This window comes from Sitophilus oryzae, unplaced genomic scaffold (genome assembly GCF_002938485.1).
Source record: "Sitophilus oryzae breed Bouriz unplaced genomic scaffold, Soryzae_2.0 scaffold_1275_pilon_pilon, whole genome shotgun sequence".
NCBI lineage: Eukaryota > Metazoa > Arthropoda > Insecta > Coleoptera > Curculionidae > Sitophilus > Sitophilus oryzae.
This window is the reverse complement of record NW_022145921.1, coordinates 289,242-311,881: the sequence shown is the minus strand read 5'-3', so window position 1 is coordinate 311,881 and position 22,640 is coordinate 289,242. Positions and strand designations below refer to the sequence as shown.

Below are 22,640 nucleotides of genomic sequence, written 5' to 3'. Positions count from 1 at the left end.
TAATCCACAATCTACAATAAAATAAAAGTTTCGTTTAAATTTCTTAATCAGCTGATCACTATTAAAGATGCACAAACCCGGGCTATATTATTACATTACTCTGAGGAAAATAACGAAAATAGTCGATATTTTTGACTCCGCCCCGAAAGGTTCACGATTTGTCCTCCAGCTAGCAGCACATTTTGTCTAGTCGGTTGAGCAACTTAAAGAATATATAAACAAGGATACAACCAATGAAATTTATATCGTATCAACGTATCGTCGGACAACGGATGCATGAAAATCAAGCTTTATTCGAGACGATTAATGTCTCCATACAGGAACTCTCATACAATTCGTTCACTAACATTTTTTGGACCTAATTAGGATACAAATCTGAACATATTGAGGCGAACTATGAACATATTATTGTCAATCCAGATTTTCTTATACATTTTGAAAATCGTTTATATCAAATACAAGGTGGCGCCTCACAAACGACGTGGAGACTCAAAGGAGAACGACGTTTTGTATTGAAATGAAATTTTGTAGCTAATGTAGGTTAATTTAGAGCACTTAAAAATATAGACACACTACAGGGTGCCCGAAAAAAAGTTACGCATCAAAGTTGTGTTTTTTGTAATGGAACATTCTATACATTAATTGATCTTCCGAATTTAAAAGACAAATAGAGGTGAGTTTCATTAGAGAAGTATATAGCAAAATAAAACACTAAATCACGACAATACACTAAAACACTTTGACTTTTACACTGGACGCGCATTTTGCTAACCATGTTAACAGCATCAGCAGATGATCAATACTCCTTTCAATTCTGTAATAATTAAAATAAGTTTTAAACATGTATCTTTTTATTACCTTTGAGTATTTTACTCTAAATCCTTTAATTTTTGTTAAATTAACAAAAGGTATATCACAGCCACCTAGATTTTATCAAATAATAAAGATCTACTGACTTAAAATCATAAAAATGAAAATGTGTAAGAAAATCTTTGTTTAAGAAGTATATAATAATTAATACTTAATAATAAATTGAAGATACATCAATTCTCCATTGAATACCGAAATAATATACTGGATGTTCCATTTAAAATACAGGAGTAACTTGCTTTTAAAAGTGACCAGTGTTCAGTATTAATTTTGTCTTACCCTGTATAACTTTTCCGGTTAAATTTTAATTTGGTTTAACATACAATGGTTATTGTAATTAAATATTAGGCACTACAGGGTAAATTAAAATTTAGGTAGTTGTTATTAAAATTTAAAATTTATTCTTCATTTTCACAAAATGGGAAATATGTTAAAATCTTACATTTTAGAAATATGCTTCTTTAATGAAATTCACCTTTATTTTTTTTTTCTAGAATCCAAAAATCGATTAATATATAGGGTATATATAGGTGTTTACAAAAAATAACTATTTTATTTTGCAGATTTTCTTGCAGTGCCAGTGGGGTATGTTAGCTTAAAATTAATAAAAATAATAATAAAATATTTCACATCTGGCAACCAATGCACCCTTTTGGATTTAGATAGTACATGGATAGAAAAGTCTAAAAAGCCCGGGACAATTTTTTCTGGCCCTCTAGCTGTCTTGATGACGTAATCAAAATGGCCGCCAAAATTTTTAGACACGCTTCTATATTTCCCGCTATAATTCAGTTTTACTTTTCGATATTTACAAGTATTGTTAGTGATTATAAAAGAGGAGGAAACGCGCTCCTTAATGGTATATTTCACAAAGTTATTTACGTTTATAATAACAAAAAAATATCTGTTACTTAAAAAACATGTTTTTTAATTTCATATTTTCGTCAGATTTTTCTAAATAACTTGAAATTCGCTATATGTAGCTGAAAATGTGTTCTATACTTTTTTCTTCCCAAAAAAAATACTTTTACAACGGTATATATTTCTTCTATTTTATCATAAACAGTTCCTAAAAATCAACAGTGTACCGTTGCACAGCTAGTCGTTAGGGCAGCAATGTAATTTATAGATTTCGTAAAGTAATGCAACGGTTTTGTACCTGCTAAAAAGCAAAAAATTTAATAACTAATTTTAGATGAATAAGTAAATAAAGTATAGCTTTTTTTCGGAAGACAAAACTTTGATTTTCGTTTTAAAATCGCACACATGAAGCGCACTCAAGGTATAACTGTAAAGTAGCTTTCAAATATACAGTTATATATAGTTACAGAAGTCATATCCAGAGTAGAGGATTTGCATTACCCGTTCACTTATGATTACCGATCACTATCCCAGCACTGTCCTTCACATACACAAAGTTTTGTACAGCGTATTCCCATTTTAACATATTTACAAGATGTACATCGCTTGCGGAAAGTACAGGAGGTAAGTTCTACACCGTGTTTTGAAACTTCTGGAATTGTTATCCACACAGGTCGGTATGATCCTTCCGAAGTTAGTATCCATCCCCACTCGGTTGGTGAAGGTATCGTGTATTGTGCAACGAGACTGTTGCTCCAAATTCTAGCTTGGAATGTATTTTTTTAATATTTATTTTTTCTGGCTCGTTTGATATGTTGTTTGATTTGTTCCATCTTCACCTTTTATAACTTTATTATTGTGTTCATAAAGCTGATCGTCAGATATTGCAGAAAAAGTTGTAGCAGTTTTGCTGCTCGTAAAGTTACCACGAAGAAATTGAGCATGTACATCTGGATTTGAATTTGCATGTAATTCTGCAGTAGCTATTACTATGATATCCATCATATGACGTACCATTGATGGCGTTGCAATTTCGGCATTAAGAAGTGGAAGCAACGACGCATTACACCTAATTTTTTAATACCAGGTTCATTGTGTGCATGAAAAGCAGCAAACGATATTGTAGGCACGTGCTCGTATGTACATACTTGTTGTATGTAGGCTCGTAGGCACATACTTGTATGTCTTTAATATACACTCTCTGGAGGACAGAGTTAAGCCAATGACTTAAAACTTTCCTAGTGATGAATGCAGGATCGTGGTCGGTGTACTATAGATTGACAGTTGGCAAAGGTGGGTCACTTGTTACTTTACCAGTTGCAAGAAGAGTAGTGTAATATTCAGGTAGACCATTGAGAATTTGTTTGATCCACTGCTGGATACGAATGCTGTCATCATCAATCTCTATAGTTGCTTCACTGTGAGGATGCTGAATAATAGTAACACTTGAACCATGGAAAGAAACGGCAGTAGAAGGCAGTAGAAGAAGACTGGTTGTGATCAATGTTATCTACTGCTGATGTTACAAACACAGTGGGACACGACTTAGGAGGGTAAACACCATTTTCCGTATATTTTTACAAATACATTAAAAATTCCAGCAACTACATTTGATAGTTAGTTAGTCATTAGGTCGTTGTATTACTTTTCAGGATCTATATAAATTGTGTTTTTACCATAACGACTAGATGTGTAACACTACAATATTTTGGCAAATTGTTAAAAACCGTTTGTGACAAAATAGAAATCATATATACCGCTAGAAAGATAATTCTTTGACGAACAAAAAAGCATATGACACGTTTTTAGCTAAATGTAACTGATTTCAAGTCATTTAGCAAAATGCGATGAAAAAAATTAAAATTAAAAAAAAATTTCAAATATTTTTGGTTCTGTGAACCTAAACTATAAAACCAAATACACCGTTGGGAAGCATGTTTTCTCCTAATTCATAATCACTAAAACATATGTTAATATCGGAAAGGAAAATTGAGTTATAACGGGAAAGCTAGAAGCGTGTCTCAAAATTTTAGCGGCCATTTTGATTACCTAATCAAGACCGCTAGAGGGCCAGAAAAATTTGTGTCCCGAGCTTTTTAGACTCGTCTACCTATGTGCTTTCTGAATCCAAAAGGGCGCATTGGTTGCCAGATGTGAAACTTTTTTCAGCCATCTCACCCCACTACAGTGGCGAAATACCCATATAGGATATTTTGGAGAAATATACCGGGTGCGTTTCAAAACTGGCTCACCCCTATAATTTTTTTATTTTTTCAGATAAAAAAACGATATTTGGTTTGTTAGTATATGACATAAATTGGGATTGATTGACGTATTCATTATTCGTATATATTATTTTTTTACTTTGTTCGGTAGAAAATGACACTCTGAATCGAATGACATATCATATGACAACTTTTGACATTTTGGCATATGGTTTATTTGAAATTATACCTTGCGGTTTGTAACGAAAATTTGACTAGAAATACCAAGTGTGTGTATTAAATTATTCGTAAAAAATGCTTTTCCAAATATGCTAATAAGCCACCCTGGTTCCATTTGAAAAAAATGAGATATGATTAAAAATACGATTTGAGCATTTTCTAACTGGCCAGGACAAGACACTAAAAACATTAGACGATCAAATCTATTTTTCCAAGGCTCCTTGATTAAGAATTAGTGTTTTTAACATAGCCATGGCACTTTAGATTGAAATTTAAAATAGAATTTATTTTTGAGTGACTATGTCAAAAATTCACATATGATATGTCATTCAATTCAGAGTGTCATTTTCTATCGAATAAAGTAAAAAAATACCGAGGGTGCCATTTAAAAATCAAAAGTTGCAGTCATTTGACTGCAAGTCAAGTGACCGAAAACAATTGAATACGTCAATCAATCCCAATTTATGTCATATACTAACATACCAAATCTCCTTGTTTTATCCGATACAATAAAAAAGTTATAGGGGTGAGCCACTTTTGAGATGCACCCGGTATAGGGTGTTCCATTACGAAAAAAAACAACTTTGATGCGTATCTTTTTTTGGGGACACCCTGTAGAACTACATATATTTTTATAAAATGCTTTCAATTAACTAACATATTATGCTCCCAGAATTTAACTTCGATATAAACTACCGTTCTCCTGTGAGCCTTCGCGTCGTATGAGAGGCGCCAACCTTTATACCCGATTAGCTTGATGTACCTACATTAGCTTTGTTCTTACTTGTTCTGTTTGATGTTCTCATAAGTCCTGGTGGGAGACCAAACTTTATTTTTGCCTAATCTCTCGCCAACGAGGTTGTGTCGATCCCCCTAATGAATAAATAACACGCATTATATACATACATCAAGATTAAAATCTATTCTCAGCATTCAATATCAGAATAAGAATCACAAATATTGCAGTAGAGTGCAGTCTTACATATTTGCAATCCTTAGGTACATGAATAGTAAAAACGTGCAATATTGTTCATGATTCAGAAGCCTTTTTTAAGTGAAACTTCTTTACCCGTGATGAGATTAAAAATGCATGGCCGTGACACACGAGCTAGCGTCACGAAAAGTGGTAATGATCGAAAAAGTGGTAAGCCATTCAGGAAGTTGAGATGGGTCTTTGGAGCTGCGTAACTCGGGTCCTATGTGAACCAGGGGGTTGAAACTCGGAATATAGATAGGGCTCGAAAATCTTTAAATTATATACTAAGTGACATTGAAAATAGAACACCTACTAAAAATTGTTTAATTTTAATAATCTTTTGTACATGAATGTACGTTGACAAAATGCGTAAATGATCAAAATTTGGAGTGAAAATATTGGCTCGTTAACTTGTCCTTGTTATTAATGTGTTGGACCACCTCGATGTTTCATTCGTTGAGCCTTCTGGGCATGGAACTCATCAGATGGTTTATGTCTTCTTGCGGTATTTCATCCCATGCTAACTGTATCTCATACCAAAGAGCTTCTAGTGTCTGAGGAGGATGCGGTAAGTTTGTCAGTCTCCTACCCATGATATCCCATACATGTTCAATTGGTGAGAGATCTGGAGATCTTGGTGGCCAGGGTAGGAGATTAACTTGGGCATTATGTAAGTGGTTTACAGTTAAACTAGCAACATGGGGACGGGCATTATCTTATTAAAATATAGGATCGTGGAGCGTTCGTAAGTATGGTAAGAGATGAGCTTCCATAATTTCCTCAATATAGCGTTGGGCTGTCATATTACCTCGAACAAATACTAGAGGTGACCTGCTACCATATGCGATTGCTCCCCAAACCATAATTCCTACAACTTGCTTTACGTGCCTCTCCATGAAAAACTGTGGATTCCGCTTTTCTCCACGGTATCTTCTCACTCGCGCCCGACCGTCGTGCATTCCCAAACAGAATCGCGACTCATCACTAAAAACGATAGCATTCCATTCAGCGCCCCATTCTTGTCGGGCTCTGCACCATTCTAGACGTTGTCGTCGATGTTCAAGGGTCAATGGTAAAATCCAATAAGGCCAAAAAGAAAACAGCCCATAATACCGTATTCGTCGGTTCAACAGTTCGCATCGTGATGAGTCTCCCGTGTTCCGTAAACCATTGGTTAGCAATTGCTCTGGAAGTGGCCGAACGGTCTCTGACAGCTAATTGCCTTAAACGGCGATATTGACCCTCAGTGGTTAATCTTAGACGCTCTGTACCTCTGGCCGATGTTCACGGTGTTGTTGAAAGTAAGCTCTACAACAATTGGCAACAGTGCAAATACTTCTATGGACCCTATCAGCAATCTCTCGAAATGATAATCCTGCCTCCCGCAAACCCACAATCCGACCCCTATCAAAATCACTGAGTTGTCTAAAATTGGCACGTCTACGTATTCTAGGCATTATAATAAACTCAGAAAAACACCTGAAACTACTCTGTAGCAGAATAACTAACAAACTGTGCGAAAGCCGGGTCTATATTGGGATGACTGGAATTTTCACAAAAACATGTATAGCACAGAAACTAGTGTGTTGACGGCGCTCAAATTATAATCATTTCTTATCCATACAATAATAAACATGCTTACAAACATTCATTAAAATTAAATAATATTTAGTGGGTGTTCTATTTCCAATGTCACTTAGTATATTTTGACGACTTTTCGTGCACTATGAAATAAAAAAGTTTAGGTTAGTTATGACATAAGTAAGGTCAAAAGTTGATGTCGCCCGATCGCGACCAAATTCAGTGGGTAGACTATGTGAGCGACGCGACGGTGCACACAGTCCCACCCTGCAAAATTGGATACGACCGACGTTTTCGTTTACATCTTCATCAGGGTGGGACTAAGGATTTGATATTGAAGAAAAATGAAATTAGTATAAATTTAGTTTATAATCATCTGCTGATGATGCTAACATGGTTAGCGAGACGCGCGTCCAGTGTAAAAGTAAAAGTGTTTTGGTGTATTGTGGTGATTTAGTGTTTTTATTTTGCTGTTTAACACCAAAGGTTCCAACCCTCAACTGTAATATAATATTGTATGCGAAACCATACTTTTTTATGAAACTTATTCTTACTTACTCTTATCATACTTTTCTCTTCATTGATTTCTGCGCTTACTTGTCTAAAAGTTCTTGTACTACTGTTTAAAATTCTCGTAAACGAAACCACCAGGCTTTCAAATAAGCCCCATGCCAGCATAAAATACATTATATGTTTGGTTATAGTAGCTTCGAGGTCGCCTAAAATCAAATACCCCATTATATCAGTTGTGATTTATTCTCCGCCATATCTGGGAGAACATGCTGGATATATTTCCCATCAAAACACAAATCTAAAATATATAATTTTTTTTCAAATGTCACTGTGAGAAAGTTCGAAAAGGATCCAGCAAATAGTTGATCAGTAGATCCAACAAATAGTTGTCAATAACAAAATATGTTGACATGGAAATCGCATTGCCTATTACGAGAAACTTACTATAGTTGTGTGATTTATTTCGTTCATTTGAAATAATTTGGATATTATACCAGATATTTATTCGTACAAATGTAAAAAAAAATATTTGTTCATGTTTTTGAATGTTGTCCATTGGATGCAACATTGTGCGACGATAGGACACATACTCTTGAAACGTTACGCATGTTTTGATTGTATTTTGCAATCTGTTTAAGAGGAAATAGCCACTGATAACCTCGTTTTTGTATAGATTCTAACATAGAAGCATATAAAAAAATACTTTTTCATTTCTCTTTCGGTAGCGAAATAAAGAAATACTAAGCCTTTTTTCAGAAATGAAATATTATATTTCGCATTTTAACTAAGGGTGCCTTGGATATAACAACAAAAGGAATAAAAAGTAAAAATAATCTAGTAAACCAGATTTATGAAACAACTTCGCTGAAGGATGTTGCAAGAAAATTAGTAATAAGAAGAATTACCCTGTACTTCATCAAGTTTACTAGCTATACGTTCAACAGTTTTTCTTCTAGCCATTGCAAGTTGCTTTTGCTTCTGCGCCTATAATAAAAATAATGAAGGTGTCAGTCAATACTCTATTTAAAGTCTGTCCAGATTTCTCAAATATGTATTTTTCTATTCTTTTTCAATCATAGACAGAGTTGTAGCGTCGATTGAAAGAATTGGGAAAATACGCAATCTATAATGGACGAATTCGTGACAAGGCTGGATGTCTTGCGTGACAGACGTATTAAGTGTTGTATGGTGTAGTCTCTACTTGTTCTGCGGCCAACGCATAAAACACTCATTTTCTCTAATTCATCTAGCGAAGGCATATCGAAGACGGTGTGAAACTGAAAGCGACAATGCTGCCATATTAAAATGTGTAATATCTGTAACACGTTAGACTAAAATATGTTTGGATGAAAAATCCGCGTTTATGTATTAAAAATTTATTCGTGTTAAACATAGAATAAACAAGAAAAATAAAAAAATATAGGTGACAAAATTCTTTGATAAGTAATATTTCTTATGATCGAAAAAAGTAGTTTAGTTGGCTTGGAAATGGCGACTATTGACCAAATGATGACAATATTTTACATATGAAATAACAGCGATCTTCATTTCCAAGTCAACTTTGACGCCGCGCCGTTCTTTGTTTAATCATCTAATTTTATATTAAACTATTTAATGATAGAAAATCCGTATTATTAACGTACTGTGCCCACAATCCGTAAATTTATGGATTAAGCCGTAGTTCTGGCAGCACTGTCTCCAACAACCGCCCACTCTGTCGACTAACATCAGAACTATAGCACAGTATTCTTTATCCGCTGCGCTGTAAACGACTATCAGTGCGCAGCGGCGCAGAGTTAAACTAAATTTCGGACAAATAACGGTAACGCCAGCTACATCTCAGACATATTTTGTGCCACGAGCTCCCCATAACGTTGCGCATCTTCTTAGTTTTTCAATCAACAGTTGTAGCCTCTCCCCTTTACTTTTCAATGCCTATGTAGTATGTATGTATGGAAGAATGGAAACGAAGTGTGAGTCTGTGGGTATTCATCTCGGTATTCATAGAGGCGCACAAAAGCTACGATGAAGTAATGCTTGCACAAGATGCATTTGATCATCTACAATACATCATAGGATATACAGGCTATATGTATAATATGAGTGTGGCTTACAGCACAGAATATATAGATACGCAAACATATTCTATGCTTACATGTAAGTCTCAAGAAAACTGACTATCTGGTAGACAACAGTGAAGTGGTCTTTGAAGTTCTTATGATGGATGACTCTCAGGCCACAAAGGTCGACAATTTTAAATATTTTAGGGTCAACCGTAACCAAGCAGGGTACTGGAGACAATGAAAATCACCAAACTCTAAATTATCTGAATACATTGTTGTAGGATCGGCAGCTCTCTCTCTCTTAGAACCAAGGAACGCCTAGAACAAATTTTAGTTGAATCTGTGATGTGCTATGGTTGTGAAGTGTGGCCTATGACAGCTGAAGTGAAATGGGGACTTGCAGCAGTCGAAATGGATTATCTCAGAAGGAGTTCAGGCATATCGATATTGGATCGGATTACCAACACAGAGAAATTAGACAGAATGAATGCTCTAGAGTCAGTTATGCATAGAATAGAGATCAGAGGTCTGAAATGGTTTGGCCGTCTATTAAGAATGTCTGAAGATCTATGACCAAAACGACTGTTTTAGTGGAGTCCTGCACAAGAAGTAGATCCAGAAGGTGGTGGAATGCCACAATCAGAAAAGCGATGACACCCAGAAAACTAGAAGATCTGGATACACTGGATAGAGAGGTTTGGCAGAGATGAACGGGTAGGCAGCCGTAGCAGTATTATATACACAGTATATTATATACACAGTATATATTGCGCATACCACCTGTGACGTCATACGCCATACAAAAAAATATCCATATTGTTCAATTGCCACTAATAAAAAAAGACCTAAAATAGGGAAGAATTAGGACATAACCCTAAAAGTTATGTCAAATCATTGAACTTGTCATTGGAAAAATTATTTTCACATTTATTGTGTCATCTGTTTGACAATTTGAAATTGGCGCGCGGAGCTTGCCGACCAATCGTGCCGTTTATCACCTGTGACGTAATGACCAACCTGCGCAATATCATACCTTGTATTCTTTGTATCATGTATAATACTGTTTCATTTTTCAGTTGAAATTAAATAAAAAAAAATATTTAATGCAAATAAAAATACAAAAACATTATTGCTTACAAAATTATTTATATGATCAAAAAGTAATGTCATAGAAAAAAGATCAAATAATTTTACATCAGAAACAATTTCAAATAATATAAGAAACAATGCTGCAGTTAACGTTGTATACAACTTATGGCAGAAAATTATCGTATAATTTAACAATAGAGCGTCTAGTCAACAAAAAGTAAATAAGAATGAAATATTTATTTACCTGGTTTTTAAGGACCATTTTCATGTGCCGTCTGTCTTTCCGTTCTTCAAGTACCGTAACAATGTTTGTTTTAATTAATAAGCCTAGGTACTGAAAAATAAATTAAAACCATTTAATAAAAGCAGTAAACTTTATTTTTTTAATTATCACAATCACAGCCTCAGTTCAGTTCAAAGATAAGTTTTGCTGATACTTTGATATTATCTACAGTTCATATCAAATACTTTTGATACCAATCAAACTTTTAATTACGTAATCAAGTAAGTTACGTGTCAAGTTGTCACATTTATTTGTTTATTTCCTGACATTGTTATTCGTTTTGACACCTTTGTTTTGTATTACGAGTTTTTGCATTAAATAAATAATGTGTTGTGAAACTTTAAGCTTAAAATTTTTTACTAGCAGACCTTGCAGTCGAACATTATTCTTTTTAGAACCTCTTTTAAAGCGAAGTGTAGAAGATAGCTTAATAGCCGTAAAAAACGCTTCGCAACTTTATTAGAATATTTTGAATGGGAAAGAGCTAGAAATGGCCCTTTATGCCCTTTAAGTGCTGTTAAGAAGATGAGTTTTGTTTTATAAATAATAACTGTTTATATATTTATAATTAATTTATTTTTGTTTTCCAAAATAATATTCTGATTAAAAGAAAATATGTAAAAGTGGGCAACGCTGTGCCGGTCAAGATTAATCACGGGACTAAAAGTTTATTTGTTATGAGAAATGTTCAAAAACTGCCCCGTCTGTCCATAACAGAAGACGGTTGATATGTTGAACACCTGTAGCAAAATCTCATGTCTTGGTTTGTTATTTATTTTTATTGTTATTAAATATAGTTTAAATGTGTTGATGTTGGTTAAATATATTTTAAATTGTTATAAAATTCTGCATCTCTCATAGCAAATATTATTTTCGTTTTAATTGATGCTCACAACTAGAATTTTTTTTGCATTACAGCCGGTGCCGTTCAAAGCCTACTTATTTAAAGCGGGCGAATTTTTATATACTCCATATCTCGAAGAGAAATCGAGCAAAATATCAAGTGTGTTATATTTTTGGAAAGGTAATTTTAAATTCTTTTCAATAAATTAAAAATATACAGGGTGTCCCATATAAAAAAATCAAATTTTCTGTTGATAATTCTTAAATTATTAATTTTAAAAAAATTATACTTGAACCATTAAATTCTACGTAAAAAGGTGCTTTGGAAATGTTTTCATAAAAATACAAAATTTTCCATAGCAAAAAAGTTACAGCGATTTGTTAAAAATGCATATTATTGAAAAACACCCCGTAACTCCGAAACGGTAACAGATATCGATATGCGGTTTTCACCATCATGTGTTTGACAAAAATTAAGCTCCAGACACCGATATTAGTTTTTGTCTATCTCCTATAGAAAAGGGTGTTTCCATTTAAAAGCGTCGAATTTGACCCACCCTGTACAGTTTAGCTTGCGCAGACCAGTTTGCGCAAATTATCTGAGAGCCTAAATGACCCTTTACATATCTATTTTTCAGTAAATAACTAAGCAATTACCTCAGAACAAACCATGGGATCCGTCGGATCAAAATCGGCATCTACGTGACGATCCGGTTCTGGTAATAAGGGAATATTTAATTGTCGTTCTACGTAATCGAAGTCCGTATAATCGCCACCTCTGATATCTTTTAAATAAGAAATATATTATTATATTTACTATTATAATTATATATTTATATTATACACACTTATTTTTCATTATTTAAGATTACTAGATCTTCACAGTCGTATTCTCGCTATAAACTCATAAAGTTTTATTCTACTGACATAGGTACCGGGTCAACACCCGTCGTGCGGGACATAGTAAATCCTATGTAAATTTTAATGGGGTCAATTATTTGCTTCCCTAATTATTTTAGAGAATAATTCTATTTAGGTTTATTGAAGAGCACTAAAACCCACATTCAAAAAAATAACTTTAGATATTTTTGATTAGCCCGTTTACGAGTTATCGCCGATTTCTTTTTAAATATTTCTCCTTTCTTATGGCCCTGTATTTACTTATGAGCACCAGTCAAGGTAAAAGATAACTGTCAAATGAAGTTGTCATTTCAGAAATTTACCTATTTAGTGCTTTATTATTACTGAAAACTCATTCCTACATCGGAAATCTTAAAGATGTATTTATAAATACAAATTAATATGAATTAAAGTAAAATAAAGTAATCAATTACAAGGTTAATTATACCTAGTATTATTACAATATTCAATAACTTATCAATTTAGGTACTATTAAATTGTTAAAACTTTAGGATTTAAGATGTTCAAATATTCCTCCATCGACTGCTAGACAATAACCCAGGTGATCATAAACTTCTATTCTTACATTCGCTAGTTGGTAAACTGAAATTCTATTGCATTCGGCAGAAATAGCATTTTTTAACTCGTCTAGATTTGGGTATTTTTTATTCTTGTATATCCTGTTTTTTAAATGGCCCCAGAGAAAGAAATCATTTGGCGAAATATCAGGAGACCTTGCTGGCCAATTTACTGTATGATTTAGGCCAATAACGTTTACGTTAAAACTATTGTTTAAATATTCCCGAACAGCCAGGGTACTATGTGCCGGGCAGCCATCCATTTGGTACCAAACTTCCTGATTTTCCCTAGCGGCATCATGTAAAGCAGGTAAAATATGATTTTTGAGTAGTTCCAAATAATATTCTGCATTTAAATTTCGTGTAAGAAATAATGGCCCGATAATATTGTGTCCGAATATCCCTGCCCAAACATTTACTTTCTGTGGATATTGCGTCCTTATTTCGACAAACCTGTGTTGGTTTTCTTTGTTCCAATATCGATAATTTTGAACATTGGGTTCATTATTTAAGGTAAACGTGCATTCGTCAGTGAAACATAGTAGGGAATTTTTAAAAAAACATATTATGTTTTTTTAAAAATTCCCTATCCGTGTTTGCTCTTTCCATCATATCAAAACAAAACGCCTGCCGCCGTATTTCGTCCCCATCTCGTAGCTCTTGGTGCTTTTCAAAAATTCGCAATTGCAAAATTCGAAACGCTGTAGTGTGATCTATTCCTATTTCATCCTCAAGTTTCCTTGTGCTGATCTTTCCATCGTTCTCTTACACGCACAATAAAACTTCCAAGTCGGTATCATTTCTTGCATCTTCTCTTTGTTCCTGCCTTGCTTCACATCTGCAGTTATTTATTAGGGTACCTTTGGTCTCAAATCTCTGGATATTCCTTGCGATTGTAGATTTTCCAGATATCGGTCTATTCGGATACAGAGAAGCAAACATGTCCGACACCTTTTGATAACTATTTCCTTGATAATACCATTTAATCATCAATACTTTTTCTTCGGTAATATTTTCGATGTAGGTATGAGTTTTTAATAATAATAGTAAAGCACTAAATACATAAATTTCTGAAATGACAACTTCATTTGACAGTTATCTTTTACCTTGACTGGTGCTCAAAATACAGGGCCATAAGAAAGAAGAAATATTTAAAAAGAAATCGGCGATAACTCGTAAACGAACTAATCTAAAATATCTAAAGTTATTCTTTTGAATGTGGGTTTTAGTGCTCTTCAATAAACCTAAATAGCATTATTCTCTGAAATATTTAGGGAAGCCAATAATTGACCCCATTAAAATTTACATGGGATTTCCTATGTCCCATCCGCCGATGCAACACCCGGTATATACTGTATACCAAATTATTTTTATTGCTTGGACCATGTCAATACAAAAATGGATTTTTTTTATCTAAATAATAATGGTAATGACTGTCCAGCTATCGTTCACCGTTACGTCATCATTATTTGTCAAATATGAGTTTTAGGTGTGTCTGAGATCAGTTCACAAGTGCATATTTTTTCTTACTTGATATTTTAGCCTCATTTTTACGGATTCTTTTCAATTTTACTTCCATGTTTTGCTCAATATTTTTAAGTTCCTCCTTTATAAATGCTTCTTTCTTGGATCTATAGTTTTCTATAAGATCGGCTCCTAAAACAACACATACATTCAAGGAAATATCTTGAAACATACAGGGTTGAGACATGAAGAATTAAAGAAGAAACATGTTATTAAAACGAACAGGGTTCGGCAATAGTGCGTCGGGCATCTGTAGCTCCTAGAATAAAATACTTAAGAATTTTGTTTAAGTACAAACCTAAAGTATAATATACTAGGATATATTTCAGGAAAATAATTTTAACTTCTATAGGATGGCTCAAAAATTGTGAGTGTATCGGGATGATTCTGCTCAAGGTCCTGCGAAGCATTACGCCATTCTTCATCTATTGAAAAAAAAATATAGAGGGTGTTCCATTTAAAAAAAAAACAAAGAAATATTAGTTTATATTTTAGAAAGCTTGGCATAGAATTTTGAACATTCTGTATGATTTAAGATTACGATATTTATAGCAAAGTAAGTATAGACCATCTAAATTAAATATCTAATATATTTTTGATTTCGGGACAGTTCTTGTATTTGTAATAATTTTTTTAATAAAGATTGAAAAATATATATTTCTTTATTTATTTATTAATAGATTTGAAACTATAGAAATATATTTATTCATATTATCTTAGGATTATGTAAAGCGATCTGAAAGGAAGCTAAAAATGCAATAATATACAGGGTGTTCCATTTATAAAAAATCATCCAGATCCACTTAAACTTTTTTATAGAAGTTAAAATATTTTCAAAAAATACATCGTCGTACATACTTTAGGTTTGCACTTAAACAAAACTTCCAAGTTTTTTATTCTAGGAGCTACAGATGCCCGACGCACTATTGCCGAACCCTGTATAACGAAAATTAGTTTTGAATGCATTTAATTTTGTCTGAAAATAAACGCCTACCTCGATCGCCTAGAATTGTTTCCACTTTGACATCGTTGACAATATGAAAGAAATAGTAAGATTTGAAGATTCTCTGCTGAAAAATGAGAAAAGCAAAGCAGGCCGTGTCCCAGCCAGCCCCAAGACCTGCAGTAGATGTGACACACGTGGTTGTTTCTTCCACATACGGTAAATCGTAAGATCCCAGTTTGTCCACACATCCAAGAGCTAGTAACCTGTAAATACAACAGTGGATAGAAACGGTAGGAAATAAGGTTTTCTCTAAATTGTGGGAAATTTCCTCAAAGAAAGGAAGGTTCCTCACCCAAAAATAAGATTTATTTTTTGTATCAGCATAGGTCCGATTCTGCTTTGTTTCGTTAGAGTTAAAATATATTTTGTTTTGATTTATTATAATTTTCTTCCAAGTGGTGCTTTTACGGATTCGAATGAAATTTTGAGTCTAAAAATTACTATAAGCAAATAATATTTTAATACCTCTATAACTGCTACATGCTTTAATTCAGTATAAAGCAGTCAAATAAACAGTCTAAAAAAAGTCGACGGATTTACGAAGGAGGTGTGTATTACTGGAATGGGAAATGGAAGTCGGTTATCACTAGAATATTTTTCTAAAAAAAAACATGTGCGCCGCTGACTTTTTTTGCTCTTGTTAGCAAAATTGCGTAGGCCGTTTAATCCCGATTAAAAGTTGTATCTTGATGTTTTATCCATTTCGATCACCTCGATGAGATAAACGCAATTTTATTAATCACAATTAATAAAATAAAAATAGAAATAAAATTAATAAATTAGTTATTTCATCAATTTATTATTAAATTTTATTAAATTCATTGATGCCGAGTGCTACCTGCGGCAAATTCCTCCAAAAAACAATGGTATTTAAGATAATTACAATAGAAATATTTTTTTAAAGTTTTAAAAACGGATATCTTTGGATTTTCTGAGCTTATTATATGTTCTTTTTATTATTTATGCTACAATTGGTTTTATTTAGAGGATATTGTGACAAAACTTAAATTAACAGTGACATTGTTTTGAATCTTGAAAAAAAAAAAAGATTGTCAAGTTGTTGCACCTAAGTAGAGGGAGATGGCCGATTCAACGCCAGGAGCAAGGAGCCGGATGTAGTGCGCATGCGTAAATTAGCCATGAACATCTAAAATAGGCTAATAAATAAGAATAAACAGGTTTAAACAGGAAACGGCCGCTTTTGAACTGCTGATTTTTGTATTTTTGTTATTTTTTTTGTTCAAACCCGTTTATTTCTGTTTTAAAGCAGTTGTTTTCTGTTTAAACCTGGTTATCCTAGTTTATTAGCTAATTTTATATGTTCTTAACTGATTTATGCATGCGCACCACTTCCTTGCTCCTGGCGTTGAATCGACAAGTTACATGTAGTAAACCAGTCAATCATGAAATTCACTTAGAATTAAGGTAATTATATATTTTTCTTGCATTTATCTTCTATTTAAAACTTGTCAATAATAATTCGGATACGTAAATTTGACTGAGATGTTTCAGTAGCGTATTTGATATATTTGTTATTAAATATTTATTAAAACTTATCTATTTTAGAAAATTTTAGCTATTTTAAATATATCTATTTTTTATTTATTAGAAATATATTTTTAAACGTTTTAAATAAATTTAAAACGGCACTGATGAAGCGGAATTTAGATCAGCCATGTTAATATTCTATCGTGCTTATCTAATTTTGTTGATAGACTTATTCCTTAATAAGGGTTGGAACCTTTTGTGTTACAACAGCAAAATAAAACACTAAATTACCACAATAAACCAAAACACTTTTACACTGGACGCGCGTTTCGCTAACCATGTTAGCAGATGATAAAAATTGAAACGCGTGATGATAAACGATGATGATAAAAAAGATGATAAAAACTGGCGCGCATCCAGTGTAAAAGTAAAAGTGTTATGGTGTATTGTGGTGATTTAGTGTTTTATTTTGCTTAATACCTTATACAGGGTGTCACAGAAATAAGTGCAAGTATTTTAACTGGTAATATAGGCCAACCCCAGAAACACGCCTATGAGTTTTTTCGCAAAAAAAATTGAAAATTCGGAATTTTTTGAAAATTTTTTTGGAATTTTTTTTATTTTTTACTTAAAAAAATAATTACTTGATAATATTGCAACATAAATAGCAGATTAAAATTACAAGAAAATCCAAAAAAGATCCAGTGGTTCTCAAAATTTTAGCAAAAAATCATTTTTTCTGGAAATTCTCAAAGTAAAATAACTATGTTATTTTGGACTTATTTAAAAAACGATAAAGAGAAAATATGTTTCTTTTATCGAGATCTACCACCCCTTAAAATACTTGCACTTATTTCTGGGACACCCTGTATAAAAACTTTTCAAAAACTATATTACCCTAACATATACAGTATGTCCTCGGAGTGTCTTTACCAGAGGAAAAACATTTTTATTATTGACATTTTGAGAAAAATGCATTTGTCATAAAAATTTCGCTCGTTCGAAAATGGTTAATTCCGTTTATACTTTTACAAATTTCCATACCATTTTAGAGAAAATTAAAAAAAACATATAAAAATCGAAAGGTGTTTTTATGGTAATATAATTTCGATTTAATTTTTTGATAGACGGTTATTATTAATTTTGATTAACGTCATATTTTTTGCTTGTGTATCACAATTTCCCAATAGCTATTATCGGGGGCACGGATAGATATTATCGCTAATACCATCCTTTTCTCGAAGGTATTAGTTAGCGGCACTTTCGACCTCCCTGTAGCTTCGCTGTGGATAAAGCAAATATATAAATTTTCACTAAACATGAGGACATACTATAGCTAGCGAGATTACAAAAATATCTAATAATTATACCTCATAATTTATGAATTATTGCTTGTCAAATTTCGACATTGATTCACTGACACCATCAAAATTCTAAGTTAGGTACATTGCCTGGAAACTTATATGGTGAAATTTTGATAAAACAATTTAGTACTCACTAAAAACACAGTACGTCGCTAGTGGTAGGAAAAATAATTTTTAGAGGTTACTAGTTTATTTGGTTGCCTGTGATACATATACAGGGTGTTTCCTAATTAATCTAAAAAATAAAAAATCGTTTGAAAACGGCTTAAGGCGGGCTCTTAATAAGTATATTTATTTTTTTCTCGGCAACCGTTTGATGAACAAGAAAAACTCAAAAGATCAATTTTGTTGAAAAAGGATGGCCAGTCAAGAAAAAAATATATTTTCTTTAAAAAAGCATTGGTGTACCATTTATGTTAAGCAAAAAATCGATTTTTTTTTAATTTTTAACACCCTGTAGATCAGAAAGGAAGTACTTTAGACCCAATGGTTTTATAAAAATTGTTTTAAGAACACATGAGGAATTACACAACAATTTTTTTAGACTAATTAGAAAACACCCTGTATATTGTCAACTTGACAATGATTGTTGATAAATCAAAAAATACCTTTTCTGTGAAAAAAACCTGATTTTCGCAGGAAAAATTTTGGTTTTTATTGAATTTGGGCCTGCGTCTGCAAATACCGGTATGTTTTTTTAATATTCTATCTATCTAAATTTTAAATATCATAGTCAGAAATAGTTTTATTATTTATTAACTGTAAAAATGGTATACTTATAAGTTTTATCAAATATTGTGATTTACTTTCTACCTTGTAGTCAAAATTTATATTGTAAAATATATATATTCTTATGTTTTATTAAAGTTACTCTGATATACTAATATATCAGTGTAACTTTAAAACTAAATCCTTTGAAATCAAATATAAACATAAAAAATATTTACAGCAGAAAAGGCGAAGGCGCTGGGTTAAACGTAGTCTCTACTAAGAACACGGAGGGGCGCTTTGACCCAAAATTTTACTATTAAGTTTCATATCTATCTTAATAGAAGATTATTTTCTTTTATCTATGGTTAGGTACTTCTAGATGTGTCACAAACTTTAGAACTTTGCATTTCCGCACCCATGTTTATAGGGACTTTTTTTCATATTTTTTGATGAGGAATCAATGAGTGACTTATTTAAGATTTTGATAGATTACAGATGCCAAAACATCCGTTATAGTACACAAAGTTTAGTTTATTTTAACTTTCTCCGTTGACGAACGGAAGTTAAAGAATTTGGGATGAAGAATGGACAAAAATAATATGACTAATTAAGGCGCCGTCCGTCGGATAATAGTATCAATGGATGAAGCTTGATTTTCATGCGTCCGTTATACGTTGATACGATGGTCCGACGGCGCTCTGATTGGTCATAGCGTTTTCGCGCCACTTTTCTTCCGTAATCTCTTTACTCGAGCCCGTCAACGGAGAAAGCTCGTACGATAACGGACGTTTTGCCACTTTTTTGACAAATTTAATCTAACCTTAATAAAAATATAATAGTACAAGAGCTAGTAACGTTGCGAAAACCAGTATTTTAAGAATGCTGATTCTTTAATGTATCTTTTGCTATGCTCTCTTGACAAAAGTGCGGGCCGTCTGGCTGCCAGTAGACTACTGCGATTCACTACTGCGCATCACATCTGTACAGCGTATCAAATTTTCGTGTGTTTTATGGGATTTCTCGTTTATGACTAGAGATACAATGATGAGACTTTCACATTACTTTGCTACTTTTTTATGAAACTAAATTTGCCACATATATGTGTCCTAGCTTCATTAGTTCTTGAAATGCAGGGCGAATTTGTGATGCGCGGTAGTGAACAGATGTTGAATACAGATATGATGCGCAGTAATAAACGCAACGTCTACCGGCAGCCAGACGGTCCGCACACTGTTCAGGAGAGCATAGCAAAAAATATATTAAAGAACCAGCTTTCTTAAAATTTCTTCTCGAAAACGTTGCTAGCTCTTAGACTATAAGTGAAACAGCGAAATCGTTATGGATATGAAAATATAAATTACACCAGTCACAAGCAAATCATAGATCCAATGAACGGAGGCATGCAAATGCAATAAATTTAAAAACTACATAATTTTCTAACCAATCCAAGTCTTTAATTCAAGCAATAAAATTAATATATCGTATCATGCAGAAAATCAAGCTTAACGGATGCATGTAAACCCACCTTAAATTGTATAACTAATATTATCTTACATACTTGAATATTCTGCAATACTCTTCACTGATTTCATAGATCAAAACACAACCAAATAACTGACTTATTGATCTACACAGCATGATCAGAAGATTGTATAATATAAGCATATTCCATCTGAAAAATGTAGAATAATATTTAATGAATTCGTCAAATTAATATGAAATGCTAAAGCACTATGCGCTGTTGTGTTGATTTGATTGGTCCATGCACCCAAACATAATAATACACATGCATAGTGAGTATGATGCGGTTCGGCGATGCGATGCGTCGATGCTGTTTATCCATGCGATTTGTTAGTTCGTTTGGAAATTGGTCTATTGTGTTCGTGATATTTTTTTTATGGTTAGCCCAAAAACCGAACCGCCGGTGCCGCAAAATTCATCTTTTCGACGCATTGGCTCATCAAATGGACGCATTGACAAACCGCATCAATGCATAACGAGTGTGGGTTTTAAGGCGGCGAATAGGAAACTTTTAGTTACGTAATCGACGACGCGATTTTTAAATTCATTGTTGCCAATCATGGACATATTCGGCACCAGGCTGCCTAACTGGAATTTAAATTTCCCGCTGGGGACACAGGTTATAGCTCTGCTGTAGGAAATGTCAAGTTGCAACATTTATTTATTTATATTCTGACATTGTCATTCGTTTTGACACTTTAGTTTTGTATTACGAGTTTTTGGTTTAAATAAATTGTGTTGTGATACTTTAAGCCTAAAAAATTACTAGAACCTCTTTAAATGCGAAGTGTACAAGACAGCTTAATAGCCGTAAAAGATTCATCGCGACTTCATTAGAATATTTTGAACGGGAAAGCGGTAGAAATGGCCATTTATGTCCCTTAAGTGCTGTTTAGGAGGTGAGTTTTGTTGATGTAAATAATAATATATTTATAATTAATTTATTTTTTATTCCTAAAATATTTTGATTAAAAGAAAATATGTAAAAGAGGGCAACGCTGTGCCGGACAAGCTTAATCACGTGACTAAAAGTTTATATGATACGAACTATAGTTTATAATTATATGCGTTGAACGATCGCTGAACGTTAGGTTACTTCGTTTTTTTTTCAGAATCCTTTCTGAATCCTCACAGAACTTGTGATACGCCTGATACGCAAGGAAATACATATGCAGCAATTTTTTCATCTGCATCGTGCGTTGTAAAGTTCTAGGACGGTTCATATTGATTTAAAATAAAGGGAAAATATAGGAAAACCCCGTACTAAACTAAGGTTTAACTAAAATAACTGTTTTAGTTTTATTTGAGATTCTACAATTACTGTTTGTACTGGGAGAACTGCGTTGCGAGGAATTGACATTTTTTCATATGTTCTGTTTTTGGGATTTAGTTTTACCTACCTAAAAATAATGCTTTTCGGTTCTCTAAGGAAGAAGTCCTGTCCTTCCCACGCCAGCAAAAAAGCGAACAAGATGTAGCCAAAGGAGTAGATTGTAGGCCGCATTGTGCCGGCCAAAAACGTAAACAGCAGCGACAGGTAGAACCAACCCGTAAAAATAACGTATTTGTAGACATCCCCTGCATTTCTGAAAAAAAATTAAGGCGCGTTTACACGAGTCAAGTGAATTGATCAAGTCACTTGAATTCAATTCGCATGAATGCAATATGACATTATGACTTTCTAAACTCGATAAATTATGTCAATTGATCAAGTGAGTTGTTTCAAGTCTTTATCGACTATATATATATATATTGATATAGCGAGTTGTATATATATTTATCGATATATATATATATATATATATATATATATATATATATATATATATATATATATATATATATATATATATATATATATATATATATGTAAGAATTTTGTTCATTTCATATATTTGAGCGGGCCGAAAAACGCTCTTTACCATCTTTTGACGGGAGATGCACTAATATCTCACCGACACTTTACGACATCATCTGTAGATAGAAGAAGTTTTGCTTGCCGTATCGGTGAGAACCAGCCCCCTG

General features: G+C 33.1%; 1 protein-coding gene across 1 annotated transcript in view; it reads right to left on the bottom strand.

Annotated features, from left to right (window-relative positions):
- Positions 1-22,640, bottom strand: part of LOC115874409 (piezo-type mechanosensitive ion channel component-like) — a 160,363-nt gene that overhangs the window by 56,795 nt on the left and 80,928 nt on the right. The window contains exons 18-26 of the mRNA XM_030889573.1: positions 22,016-22,201; positions 20,653-20,766; positions 15,520-15,734; positions 14,532-14,657; positions 12,181-12,308; positions 10,642-10,731; positions 8,151-8,229; positions 7,291-7,451; positions 4,960-5,048 (exon numbers count right to left, since the gene is read on the bottom strand). Of these exons, the coding sequence (XP_030745433.1) occupies positions 4,960-5,048; positions 7,291-7,451; positions 8,151-8,229; positions 10,642-10,731; positions 12,181-12,308; positions 14,532-14,657; positions 15,520-15,734; positions 20,653-20,766; positions 22,016-22,201 (1,188 nt within the window). The remainder of the gene's footprint in view (positions 1-4,959; positions 5,049-7,290; positions 7,452-8,150; positions 8,230-10,641; positions 10,732-12,180; positions 12,309-14,531; positions 14,658-15,519; positions 15,735-20,652; positions 20,767-22,015; positions 22,202-22,640) is intronic.